At 45.8% G+C, this 12,960-nt stretch overlaps 1 protein-coding gene across 1 annotated transcript; it reads left to right on the top strand.

Annotated features, from left to right (window-relative positions):
- Positions 1-959: 959 nt before the first annotated feature.
- On the top strand, positions 960-6,946 carry LOC133097222 (cyclin-dependent kinase inhibitor 2A-like). Its single transcript, XM_061199122.1, has 3 exons — positions 960-1,088; positions 4,350-4,656; positions 6,882-6,946. Exons 1-3 carry the CDS (start codon positions 963-965, stop codon positions 6,905-6,907), a joined length of 459 nt encoding a protein of 152 aa, XP_061055105.1. The 5' UTR covers positions 960-962; the 3' UTR covers positions 6,908-6,946.
- Positions 6,947-12,960: the final 6,014 nt, after the last annotated feature.

The raw sequence follows: 12,960 nt of genomic DNA, 5'->3' as shown, positions 1-12,960 counted from the left end.
CCTTGCCACTTTCCTATCTGCTTATACGCAGAAATCTCCACCATCCCTGTTAAACAGACCTCATTTTCTCGGAGCCAGCCCGTATACTAGGCACTAGTACCAGGCATTGTGTAAGCCTCGGAAACGCTCTCTCCCGACATCCGTTTTCATGTGTGTGGAGGGAGGGAGGCACAGGCTGGCGGGTGAGCACTCTCCAAAATGAACGTTGGAGCTAGGATTTCTGGCACAGCAGAGCCAGCGCGCGAAATCCAAGTGCAGAGTGTTGGAGGGGGAGTGTGTCGTCTGAAAGAAGGGAAGCCTCATGGTGGGATGGGTGATACCGATCCTCGGCTCTTACCGCGAGGACAGGCTGGCTGTTTCTTCTGATTAAAAGAGGAAGCAATACTTTGCCTAGGACACCAAACACACTGGTTCGAACTTGGCGGTTAGGAATCCCGTGCAACTCTCTAATGCCAGGCGGGGTGTACACGCGAGGAATTTCGCTTTGGTGGAACGAACTCGCTCAGAGCTGCGCGTGCGCCTCTGCTGGGGGTGGGGGCGCAGCGCTAGGGAGGAGGGCGCGGGGGACGCGGGGAGGGGGCAGGTGGGAGGGCCCTGGGCGCCCTCCAGCCGGGGCTCCGCCGCGCTCCAGGGGCGGGCCGCTTCCGGCCGGTGCCCCCGGGCGGGCGGGCTGAGGACTCGTGACTGCGGAGGCATGAAGTGGGGCCCCTTCAGAGGTGTCTCACTTGCAGCGCGTTGGGAGCAAAAGGCGCCTCCTGGAAGAACGCGCGGAGGGCGCTCTCCGGGGTGGAAAGAGTCCGCGGGAAGAGTCGAGGAGCCGAGTCTGGGGGCCGCTTCCGCGGGCCCCGGAGGAGGAAAGAGGAGGGGCGGGCTGCTCCCGGGCGGCCGGGGCGGGCCGCCTGCACTCCAGGGAGGCGGGAGCGAGGGAGCGAGGGAGCGAGGGGTGAGCGTTGGGGAGCAGCATGGAGACCTCGGCTGACTGGCTGGCCACCGCCGCCGCCCGGGGCCGGGCTGACGAGGTGCGGGCGCTGCTTGAGGCGGGGGCGCCGGCCCACGCGCCGAACCGTTACGGTCGGAGCCCGATTCAGGTAGGTCGGCAGGCCTGCCGCGGGAAGGTGGCGGGGGAGCGGGGGGGGGCGGGGGGGGATGGCGGACGACTTAGAAGGACGACGTTGGCCAGTGGATCGGAACCAGGTAAGCGTTTCTTGGTAAAGGGGAGACTTCCTGGGGAGTTTTCAGACCGAGGTCGGAGTCGGAGACCTCCTTTCAGCGACGCCCAGGGGGCTCAGGAAGCCACCGGAGGACTGAAAGGCACATGGGGTTCAGATCTGTAGACTGGTATGAAGATCTAGAGGGGAGAGCCTATTTGTGTTCATATAAACCGAAGTATGTTCTTCATCAGATGCGAAATTGACGAACGTTTGGGGTAAGAGTTTAAAGAAATGGAAGATTTGCTGGACCACTTAACCCCGAACTCACTGAATGGGGAATGGAGCTGATCATCTTCTTTGTTGGGAGTGGGGGGAGGGATTTCAGTGGAAATCTCCTGCTGTGTATGTTGGAATAAAGGTCGATTGAAATTTTTCAGAAGTAACTACACATCGTGTTTATTTTTTTTAACCGAGTAAGGAAAATATATGCTTGTTAGGAAACAGACATATCTGAAGAAAAACGTTAATGTAACCTTGCCTGAAATAATGCTGTCAATTTAGTTAACCACTTGGGGAGTATCTCCTATCATTTTGGGTATTTTAAACTTATTTGATGTAGGTTAATTTATTTGAGAGTTTTCAATTCCTCATAGTTTAAAAATGTCATTTCTCCCCTCCCCACTCCAGTTTTGTGTGTGTGAGGGTGTGTTGAGTTCGTTTTTCTGTTGTTTTTCACCTTCACTAACTTCCTAAATCTGAGGCTAAAGACACAATCTTCCTGGCAGTCACTACCCTTGTTTTACGCCCAGTTTCGACAATGATTTCTGATTCTGAAAAACAAAAGTTATATGAAGCAAATGCACATTGCAAAAACTCCAGTCTAACAAGACAAAGGAAAAGTAACTCCACTTGGAACTTAACAGGTTTCACAAGTGAATCTTCCTTTCCTGAAACTATGCTACATAGGATAAATTTTACATGCTTTTAGATACAGATATAAAAATAAAACTAAAATGCCTTCAAATTTGAGATTATTTGGGATTTGAAATGTGGAGAGATTTGGGGAGAGAAAGGTTGAATGGTTGTAGAAGAGAAGCATTGAGTCCTTTTTAAAAAATGCATGCCTGAGTCATAATTAGATATCTCTAAAATTTTGCCAGCACCTTGCAGACTGGGCGTTCAGCCTTCGAGTTCTAGAAGGTGTTAGATAAGACCTTATTGTTTAAATACAAAAAGAAAGTTGGATAATTAATTTTAAATCATTTTTAAATAGGATAAAAGCATAGACAAAAGGGGGTATGATTTTAGTTTTGAACCCTAACCAAATTTGTGTTTAATAGAAAAATACTTAGTTTATAGAAAAATTTTAATTACTAAATTAAATTTAGGTCATCAAGTTGACTTAGGCACCCTATAAATATTAGTTTGTTTGATTAAGTTTCTTTTTGCTTTGGATTGCTATTATTTAAATATTTAAATGTTATGTTACTTTTCAACCTTTAATACTGTGGCATATAATAAAACATTTAAAACCAGTTTTATGACTAAGATGAAGGACTTTATCCAACCCAACTAATATATTTTCACCTGCATTATATACAGGCATGGAAGTGTACATACATGTACTAGCTCTGGCACTTGCAGTAGAGCTTCCAAAACATTATGACATCATCCTTGGCTGTGGCCCCTTTGTTTTGGACATTAACCCATAATCTATTAGAAATCTAATAGTGTAAATAAGTAGTTAATAATATTGTGACAGTTTCACCAGTTTTTCTTTTAAAACAATTCTTTCTTCTAATGCACTGCATTAGTTTTTCTTTCTTTTTGTAGCTGTAAGTTGGTTCACTTATATTTTCTCTCTGTCTTTTTGAAAATTAAATCAGTTTCACTTTCTCCAGGACAGGAATCAACAAACATACTGTAACTTGTTATGATTCCTTGGTTTGGACAGATTCATTTGTGTTTAATACAGAATGTAACTAAAAATAAGTAATTCCTCTTTATAGTCACTATGGTCTTGCTAATATAACCAAATAATGGTTACCCTAAAAAAAGAATAGTCTACCACCACCACCCAGATTGTAAGGTTGCTGTGATTGTGAACACCATTTCAAAATTCCTCTTTGGTAATGGCTTTGTATCAAAGATTATTTAGGAGCCAAATGAGATGAGCACCCCCTACTTAGTGAACTCTCAGAGTGTAATCTTGGGAAGTGTCTGAGTTTCCTATTTCTGCTATAACAAATTACCACAAATTTAGTATCAACATAAATGTATTATTTTATGGTTCTGGAAGTCAGAAGTCTAAAATGGATCCACAGGACTGCACTCCTGTTGGGAGTTCTGAGGAAGAATCCATTTCCTTGTCTTTTCCAATGTCTAGTGACAGTCAACTTTCCTTGGCTCTTGGCCCCTGCATCTTCTCTCTGACCTCTGCTTCCATTCTTATATCTTCTCTCTGACTGTGTCCTTTTTATAAGGAAACTTGTAATTAAGTTGAGCCCACCCTGACAATACAAGTTAATCTCCCTCAAAATCCTTAATTTAACCACATCTGCAAAGTCCCCTTTGCCATATAAGGTAATAAATTCACAGCTTTTGAGTGTTAGCAAGTGGACATCTTTGGGGGGCATTACTTAGTTTACCAGAAGAAGGAATTTTAGGGCTGGTTAGACAAACTTTCTCATTTTATTCTTAAAGAAATTGAAGTTTAACGTTCAGGGAAACCAAGGGTAGCTTAAAGTTTTGCAAGAATTAAGTTTTTGTCGGTTTTTTTTTTCTTTTTCATTTTTGCTTTTAAACAATTACCACGTTCTGGGCTTGGATATACAGCAGTGAACCATACAAAATCTCCGAGGCTTACATAATTTCACATCAAAATGAGGAAGAAAATACAGGAGGTTAGGCTGTAGTGAAAGCCAGTTTGTTCCTCACCCTTTTGCTGTTGTCTGTGACTCTGGCAGTTTTCTGTGCGTGGCTGGAACCCTGCAAAACGTTGGAGAATATAACAGAATGTGTACAGGAAAATGGAATAGGTAGGAGAACTGGCTAAGCGAGTTGGCAACTGAAAGAAAGTAGTACCTAGACACCTATGGCTTGTAAGGGCGTCTGCAAGGGCTGGGGGCTCCGCAAATAGTTTCTTTATTCCTGCGCTTGCCCCCACCCCGGTCCTGACCGCTCTGCTCTCTCCGGCAGGTCATGATGATGGGCAGCGCCCGCGTGGCCGAGCTGCTGCTGCTCCACGGTGCGGACCCCAACTGCGCGGACCCCGCCACCCTCACCCGACCCGTGCACGACGCCGCCCGGGAGGGCTTCCTGGACACGCTGGTGGCGCTGCACCGAGCCGGGGCGCGGCTGGACGTGCGCGACGCCTGGGGCCGCCTGCCCGTGGACCTGGCTGAGGAGCGGGGCCACCGCGACGTCGCCCGCTACCTGCGCGCGGCTGCAGGGGACACCGAAGGCGGGAGCCACGCCCGCGCAGACTCCGCGGAAGGTCCCGCAGGTGAGGTGGCTGATCCACGAGTTTGAACTCAGCTTCCGCAGCCCAGCGCACTCACTTTTCGGAAGAGAAAGTTGGGCCCAGGAGACTAGGGTATTTGGTCCTACCTCAGCTCACCCTGCCAACCCGTGGGACAACTCGTCTCCCGATCGCGCTGCCTCGTTAGGACTGCAGACGGGAAATAGCCCAAGATGGACTGTCGCACGTTAAAGCCCATCCCATAAACCGTGCCTCCCATCCCCTAAACACTTGAGAACCAGACGGTGGAAAATTGAGCACTCCGGAGGCTAGAGGTCTAGTGGCCCCTCTTCCTGCAAATTAGCTGGCTAGCTGCATCCTTTCAACCTTTCAACGGCCCCCAGTTTCCCCATTAGTTTAACAAGGCCGCTGAACCAACCCTGGAATTTCCAAAGCCAACTGCGCGTGGCATCATCTGGCAGAGATCTATCATTCCCGGCTCTATTGCAAAACTCTACTAAATCTGACCTTCCGCTCTATGCGGTGGAGTTTTTCAGAGCTCCCCCAGTGGGTTCTGAGGGCGACTGGGATGGAGACCTCGCCAACTCTCGCAGTCTGCACACTGGGATTCGCTGCACTCTCTGAGAAACAGAGACACTCTCTTAAGCTTTTCCCTCTCTTAAGCATTCTGTTATGATGGATACGTGGACCTCCTTGCCTCTTCCTACGACCACGAAGACTTCTTTTCCCTTGGCCCATTTCCCCCACCTCACTCCTACCTGCTTAAATACCAACTTTACTCTGACTTTTTTCTGAAGGGGGAATCATTTTATCTACCTATCTATCTATCTACCTACCTACCTATCTATCTATAGCAATATACGAAATTACGCGAAAATTTAAGGTAAACCATGACTTCGAAGAGATTGAAATCTATCGTATTTTGGCTCAGAACTGGGGCACTAGGCTCCCTGTGCCTTAGGGGAGCCTAGGAGGACGGAGTGGAAAGGCTTGCTCTGGACCTTTGGGAGATGTCTTGAGTGCTAGGCCTTGGGTGTGAGAGGCACCCATACCTCCTTTAGCCTGCCACCCTCTCTCTCCTCCAACTGAAGCTTCCGTATGGAATGCGGCGTAGGACTAGGGGCCAATCACAGGGCTGTTGGGCGGAGCAAGAACTGGGAGGAGCTGAAGAGGAGGAGAATTTAGATGATCGAGTTGGGCCACAGGCAAATGAATAATCAAACCTAAGATATTTAACCCAGGTACACACACGATCCCTCCCTCCTTCCCTCCCTCCCTTCCTTCCTTCCTATTTTTTTCTTTAAGTTCCTACTTGCGTGATCAGCCCTGTTCTAGATGAGACACAAAAGTGAATAGGACAAAACAGGAATCCTGCCCTCATAGAGCTTACATTCTGGGAAGTAGATTTTTAAGCAATATAACAGTGTATTTCGAAGAGTGAGTTTGTAAAACCGATGTGGTGGATAAGAGTGAAGTGTGAATAGGCGGGGAGACTTAAGAGTGGTCAGAGAACCTGAGTCATGAGAAGAGATTAGCCACGGGAGGCAGAGAAACTCGAGTGCAAAAACTTACGTGAAAAAGAACTTGGCAGTTTAAGGGACCCAAAGGCCAGCTGGAGCGAGTACGCAACGAGATCAAAGAGGAGGGCAGAGGCCAGATAACGTAGTGGCCCTGTAAGTCCAAAAAAAAAGGATGTTAGATCAAAACATGGATTTTGTTCTAGAAACGTTAGGAAGCCATTAGCAGGTTTGGGAGATAGGACTGGAATCGAAGGTTCTCACACTGCGGAGCGCCCCCGAGCCTGAGGTGCTCTCTGGTTATGCGAGTTCGCCGAATCGCTGTTACCTGGGGACGTTCGAAGGGCAAGGCGACCCCTTCACCTCCAGTCGCCTGGCATTCTGTGTGGCAAACAACTTGGCACTCGTTATAGACCTGCTTGGTTCTCGCAACCCCGCAGGTTGCGCGGCTGCTCTCTCCCTGCCCTCGTCGGGCGGGTCCCGAGCGCGGGAGCGGCCTGGCGAGCCCGGAGAAGCCCAGCGGGTCAAGCGGACGCGCTGCGAGATCGGGGAGGCTCGGGAGTGCGGCGGCGGCTGGGAGGGTCCAGACTCCCTAGACAGACCCTGTGCTGAGGATGGTGGATGTTAAGAAGAGGTGTCTGCATAGCCAGTGGGGGGCTGCGAGAGAGGAGGGAGGGTCGCACGTCTTTGACTTCTGGTTTCTAATGTCTTTTTTCTTTCTGCCTTCTACAGACAGTCCCGCCCTAAAGAATCATTGAAATGTAGAGACACTTCGACTACGTATTTTGATCTTCAGTCGTCGAAGTTTGGATACAAGAACTACCCCCACCATATCTGTCTTCCCTGCTTAGTTCCAATTCATCAAATAACGCTTTTTAAAAATTGGAACTGCCCCCCTCTTCCTTCCCTTAAATTTTGGTATAAAATTAAAAAAACAAAAACAAAAAACCGACACTGTTCTTGTCTTTTCATCGGGTTAGAGTTTTCGGGAGCGAGTACTCAGGCTCTGGGAACACATCTAAGCGGGCACTTCCTCTTTCGAGCCTCGCACCCGCCAGGCGCTGAGGTTATTACAGCCATTTTGTGAACTAGGAAAACGAAGCTTAAATGGATTACGTGACGCTTCTTGTGTCAAACTGCCCGCAAGGGGCGGAGCCCAGGCGCAAAAAAGTTTAAAACAAATAGGGTTCTTTCCGTTCACTCAGTCAACATTTATTGAGCACCTATTATGGCACCTTACCAGGGGTATAGTTGTGTGTGGGGGGGGGGCGGGGGGAACAGATGTCCCTGGACAGGGCCAGGGACATCAACTAATAAGCACACAACACATAACTAGAAATTTTAAGGCCTATTTCATTGAATCGCAGATATAGCATTGTTTCCGAGACTCACCATTGTTTCACATACCTCTTAGAAAGAAAAACGCTGCAGGTAAGAGTGCATACCATAGAGTAATAAGACACATTCGGATTTCAGATAATGAAATGTCAAAAGTTGGGACTTTAGATCGATGAAAAGGGGTAAAAAGTGATAAATGGAAACTCCAGGGAGACCTCAGATTGAGACTTCCCTTACTTACCTGGCTCCAGAATCCGAGCCCCGTAAGTAAGGTTTTGGGTATTTTGCACAAAGCGTCACAGCCAATAGAAGGTGGCGGAGCCTGCAGAACGTGACCCACAACCAAGCGCAGAGTTCTGCGTCCCGCTGGGGCCTGCGTGAGCTGGCCCTCCAGGCCGGCCCAGCGCTCCGGAATTCGCCAGCGGCGGGCTGTGAGGTTGTGGCTGTGACCGCCACCCAAGCCAAAAGCAGCTCCGCTTCTTTGCCAGGGCAAGGATGTTGCAGGAACGTAGCTCCAACTTCAGCTGGGGCTGCCTCAGTCTCCGTTGCTTATTGAGGTGAAATTCACATAAGATTAACAATTTTAAAGGGTATAATTTAGTGGCATTAGTACACTCACAATGTTGTGCAACCATCGCCATTTATCTAGTTCCAACATTTTCATCATCCCCAAAGGCGACCCCATACCCATTAAGCATATTCATTAGATCCTCCCTGTTCCCAGACCCAGGCAACCACTAATCTATTGTCTCTATGGATTTACCTATTCTGGACACTTGATGGTAAGTGGAATCATACAATATGTTGCCTTTTGTGTCTGTCTTCTTTCACTTAGCATACTTTTTTTTGAAGTTTATCCATGTTGTAGCATGTAGCACTCCTTCTTATGGCCGAATAATATTCCATTGTTTATCTTGTCATCTGGTAATGAACGTTTGGGTTGTTTCCACCTTTTGGCTTTTGTGAACAGTGCTGTGAACGTCTGTATACCAGTATTTTTTTTGAATAGTTTTCAATTTCGGGGGTATATACCTAGGAGTTGAATTGCTAGGTCATATAATAATATGTTTAACTTTTTGTGGAACTGCCAAACTGTTTTCCACAGCAGCTGCACTATTAAACATTCCTACCAGCAATGTACAAGAATTGCAATATCTCCACATCCTCAATAACACTTGTTATTTTCCGTTTTTTAAAAAAATTTATTTATTTATTTTATTATTTATTTTTGGCTGTGTTGGGTCTTCGTTTCTGTGCGAGGGCTTTCTCTAGTTGCAGCAAGCGGGGGCCACTCTTCATCGCTGTGCGTGGGCCTCTCACTGTCGCGGCCTCTCTTGTTGCAGGGCACAGGCTCCAGACGCGCAGGCTCAGCAGTTGTGGCTCACGGGCCCAGTTGCTCCGCGGCATGTGGGATCTTCCCAGACCAGGGCTCGAACCCGTGTCCCCTGCATTGGCAGGCAGATTCTCAACCACTGCGCCACCAGGGAAGCCCCCGTTGTTCCTTTGTTTTTTTTTTTGTTTTTTTTTAGAAGCCATCCTAGTGGGTATGAAGTGGTAACTCATTGTGGGTTTGATTTACATTTCCTTAATGACTACAGATGTTGAGTATCTTTTCATGTGTTTATTGGTCATTTGTATATTTTCTTAGGAGAAATGTCTCTCCAAGTCCTTTGCCCATTTTAAAACTGGGTTGCTTTTCTTTTTGCTGTTAAGTTGTATGAAATCTTTGTATATTATAGATACTAGATCCTTATCAAATATATGATTTATAAATGTTTTCTTTCATTCTATCTGCTGTCATTTCACTTTACTGATAGTGTCTTTTTTTAAAAAAATTTATTTATTTATTTATTTGGTCATGCCAGGTCTTAATTGCTGCAGGGGGGCTTCTTAGTTGTAGCAGTCCCCTTAGTTGCAGCAGGCAGGCTCCTTACTTGCGGCACATGCGCTCCTTAGTTGTGTCATGCAAACTCTTAGTTGAGGCATGCATGTGGGATCTAGTTCCCTGACCAGTGATCGAACCCGGGTCCCCGGCATTGGGAGCACGGAGTCTTATCCACTGCACCACCAGGGAAGTCCCGAGAGTGTCCTTTTACGCACAAAAGATTTTAGTTTTGAAGAAGTCTAATTAATTTTGGTTTTTTTGTTTGTTGCTTATGCTTTTGGTGTCATATCCAAGACTCCATTACCAAATCCAAGGTCATAAAGATTTACCTCTATGTTTTCTTTTTTTTAACTTCGTACTTTATATTGGAGTAGAGTTGATTAACAATGTTGTGTTAGTTTCAGGTGTACAGCAAAGTGATTCAGTTATACATATACATGTATCTATTCTTTTTCAAATTCTTTTCCTGTTTTGGTTGTTACATAATATTGAGCAGAGTTCCCTTTGCTATACAGTAGGTCCTTGTTGAAGATTTACCTCTATGTTTTCTTCCATGACTTTTAGAGTTTTATAGCTCACACTTAAGTCTTTGATGCATTTTGATGTATTCTTTTGCATATGGTGTAAGGTAGGGTTGTACCTTCCCTTGCAAGTGGACCTCCAGTTGTCCTATCACCATTTGTTAATGAGACTGTTCTTTGTCAATTGAATGGTTTGGGATTCTTGTCAAAAATCAATTGAGTATAGATGTATTGGTTTATTTCTGGATTCTCAATCATATTCCACTGAGATATATGTGTATTTTTAATGTCTGTTCCACACTGCTTTGATTACTGTAGCTTTGCAGTATGTTTTGAAATTGGGAAGTGTGAGTATTCCATTTCTGTTCTTCTTTTCAAAATAATGTTGACCTGTTTCAAGTTTTATCTGGGTTCCCTTGCACTTCCATGTAAGTTTCAGGATCAGCTTTTTCATTTGTACCAAAGAAAAGGCCATTGGGATTTTCATTAGGATTGCACTGGATATGTAGATTACTTTAGGTACTTTTGCCATCTTGACACTATTAAGTCTTCTAATTCATGAACACAGGATGTCTTTCCATTCATTTAGGTCTTCTTTAATTCAACAATGTTTTGTAGTTTTCAGTGTACAAGTATTGCACCTATTTGGTTAAATTTATTTCTAAGTATTTTACTCTTTTTAATGCTACTGAAAATTGAATTTTCTCAGATTCCTATCTGGATTGTTCATTGCTAGTGTTTAGAAATACAACTAATTTTCATGTGTTGATCTTTTATCCTGCAGTTTCACTGAATTTGTTTATTAGCCCTAATAGTTTTTTGTGGATTCTTTATGATTTCCTATATAAGATCATGTCATCTGCAAAGAGGGGTAGTTTTACTTGTTTCTTTCTAATTTGGATGCCTCTTGTTTCTTTTTTTCCTTAATATTTATTTATTTATTTATTTAGGCTGCACCAGGTCCCAGTTGTGGCACGTGGGCTCCTTAGTTGTGGCATGTGGACTTCTTAGTTGTGGCATGTGGGATCTAGTTCCCTGACCAGGGATCAAACCCGGGCCCCCTGCATTGGGAGTGCAGAGTCTTACTCACTGGACCGCCAGGGTGCCTCTTATTTCTTTTTTCTTGCCTTATTGCTCAAGTTAGAACTTTCAGGACAATGCTGCTTATACAATTTTGAATAGAAGAAGCAAAAGCAGGCATTCTTTTTGTTGTTGTTGTTCCTGATCTTAGGGGGAAATCTTTCAGTCTTTCACTATTGATGTTAGTTGTAGTTTTTTTTTTTTTCATAAACGCCCTTAATCAGATTGAGGGAGTTCTCTTTATTCCCAGTTTGTTGAATGTTTTTATCATGAAAAAGTGTTTGATTTTGTCAAATTATTCTTCTGCATTGGTTGAGATGATCACGTTTTTCCTTCATTCTATTGATATTGTATATCACTTTGATTGATTTTTATATGTTGAATCCCTCCTGAGGTAAATATCATTTAGTCATGGTGTGTAATTCTTTTAACATTTTGCTGGATTCGGTTTGCAAGGATTTTATTGAGGATTTTTTGCATCTATATTCATAGGGGATATTGGTCTGAAATTTTCTCTTCTTGTGATGTCTCTGGGTTTGGCATCAGGTAATGTTGGCCCCATCAAATAAGTTAAGAAGTGTTCACTGCTTTTCTATTCTTAGAAGAGTTTGAAAAGGATTAGTGTTAATTGTTCCTTAAAAGTTTGATGCAATTCACTAGTGAAGCCATCTTATCTGGTCCTGGACTTTTGTCAGAAGGGTTTTTTGTTTGTTTGTTTGTTTTGTTTTTTAAACTACTGATTCAATCTCTTGTTATAAGCCTGTTCAGATTTCCTATTTCTTTTTTCTTGAATCAGTTTTGGGGGTCTGTGTGTTTCTAGGAATTTGCCCATTTTATCTAGGTTACCTAACTTGTTAGTGTACACTGTTCAGAGTTTTCTCTCGTAATCCTTTTTATTCCCTTAAATTCGCTAGTAATGTCCCCATTATGTTGTGTTTAAGTCATCTTTTTCTTGATTGAGGATTCACTTGGATGCTACAAACGTTCAGCTATTTCTCAGAATTCCCACAAAGTCAATTCTGACACTTATCTTTTTGGGGTTTCTGTGTAGGGACGGGCCCGTGCAGCTTCCTATTCTGCCATTTCCATTGACGTCCCTTCTAATTTTTGTTTTGTTTTGCTTTCGAGCAGAATGGCAAAATGCCTCTGATGTGCCAAGTTCCTTCCTCCATACATCCTCTGTGACTGGGACGCAAGTCTTCCATGCCCCGCCTTCCCACCCTCTGGGTTACCTGTCCCCCACCACTTCTCCGAAGCCCCCTCTAACTCTAACAGCCAGCTACTCCCCTCCAAATTTTCTCCACCGCCCCGCTTTCTCTTTTTTGCACTGTTAAGAGCTGGCCCTTCTTTCCTCAACTTTCTTGCACGCACGCACACCCTGTTCTTCTCCTTTGGAGATTCCTCACACGCAGTCACTCCCCTGCCGCTTGCCAGCAGGCTGGAGCGCCTCAGGGGCAGCACGGACGCTCACTTGTAAGCCCCAAGGGCCTCCGGCCAACCAGACCTCCTCTCGAACCTGCGCTCGCAGAGCAGAGCGTGCACGTGCGCGTCTCCCGAGCACGCAAAGCGCCGGCCCGGCCGGCCGCTTGCGCCGCCGGAGCGACGTGGAAGTGAAACGCGCGGGGTTGGGCCGGGGCCACCCGAGAGCGGGCCGAGAAACTCGGCGGCTTTCTCTGGTTTAAAAAACAAACAAACAAAGAAAAGAGAGAGCGAGGAGGGTGAGAGAAAGGGAGCGAGAAAGAGGAAAGAGGGAGCGGTTCTAAGCTAGACGGCTGGGGCCCTGAGGCCGGAGGGGAGGCTGCGGCACCGCAGCTCGGCTCGGAGGCCGGAGGCCGGGGCTTTCCCGTAATAACGGACGAAACTTCGTAGCCAATCAGCCGTGGAGGAAAGAAAAAAAAGGTACTGCCGGACTGAGGCATTTTTCTAGCTTCAGAGGGGAGCGCGCCGGGTGCAGCGACCTGGGAGCCCGAGGCCCCAGAGAGTAGCC

This window comes from Eubalaena glacialis, chromosome 9, assembly GCF_028564815.1.
Source record: "Eubalaena glacialis isolate mEubGla1 chromosome 9, mEubGla1.1.hap2.+ XY, whole genome shotgun sequence".
Lineage (NCBI taxonomy): Eukaryota > Metazoa > Chordata > Mammalia > Artiodactyla > Balaenidae > Eubalaena > Eubalaena glacialis.
Note: the sequence above shows the minus strand (reverse complement) of the source record. Positions and strands in the feature narration are given on the sequence as shown.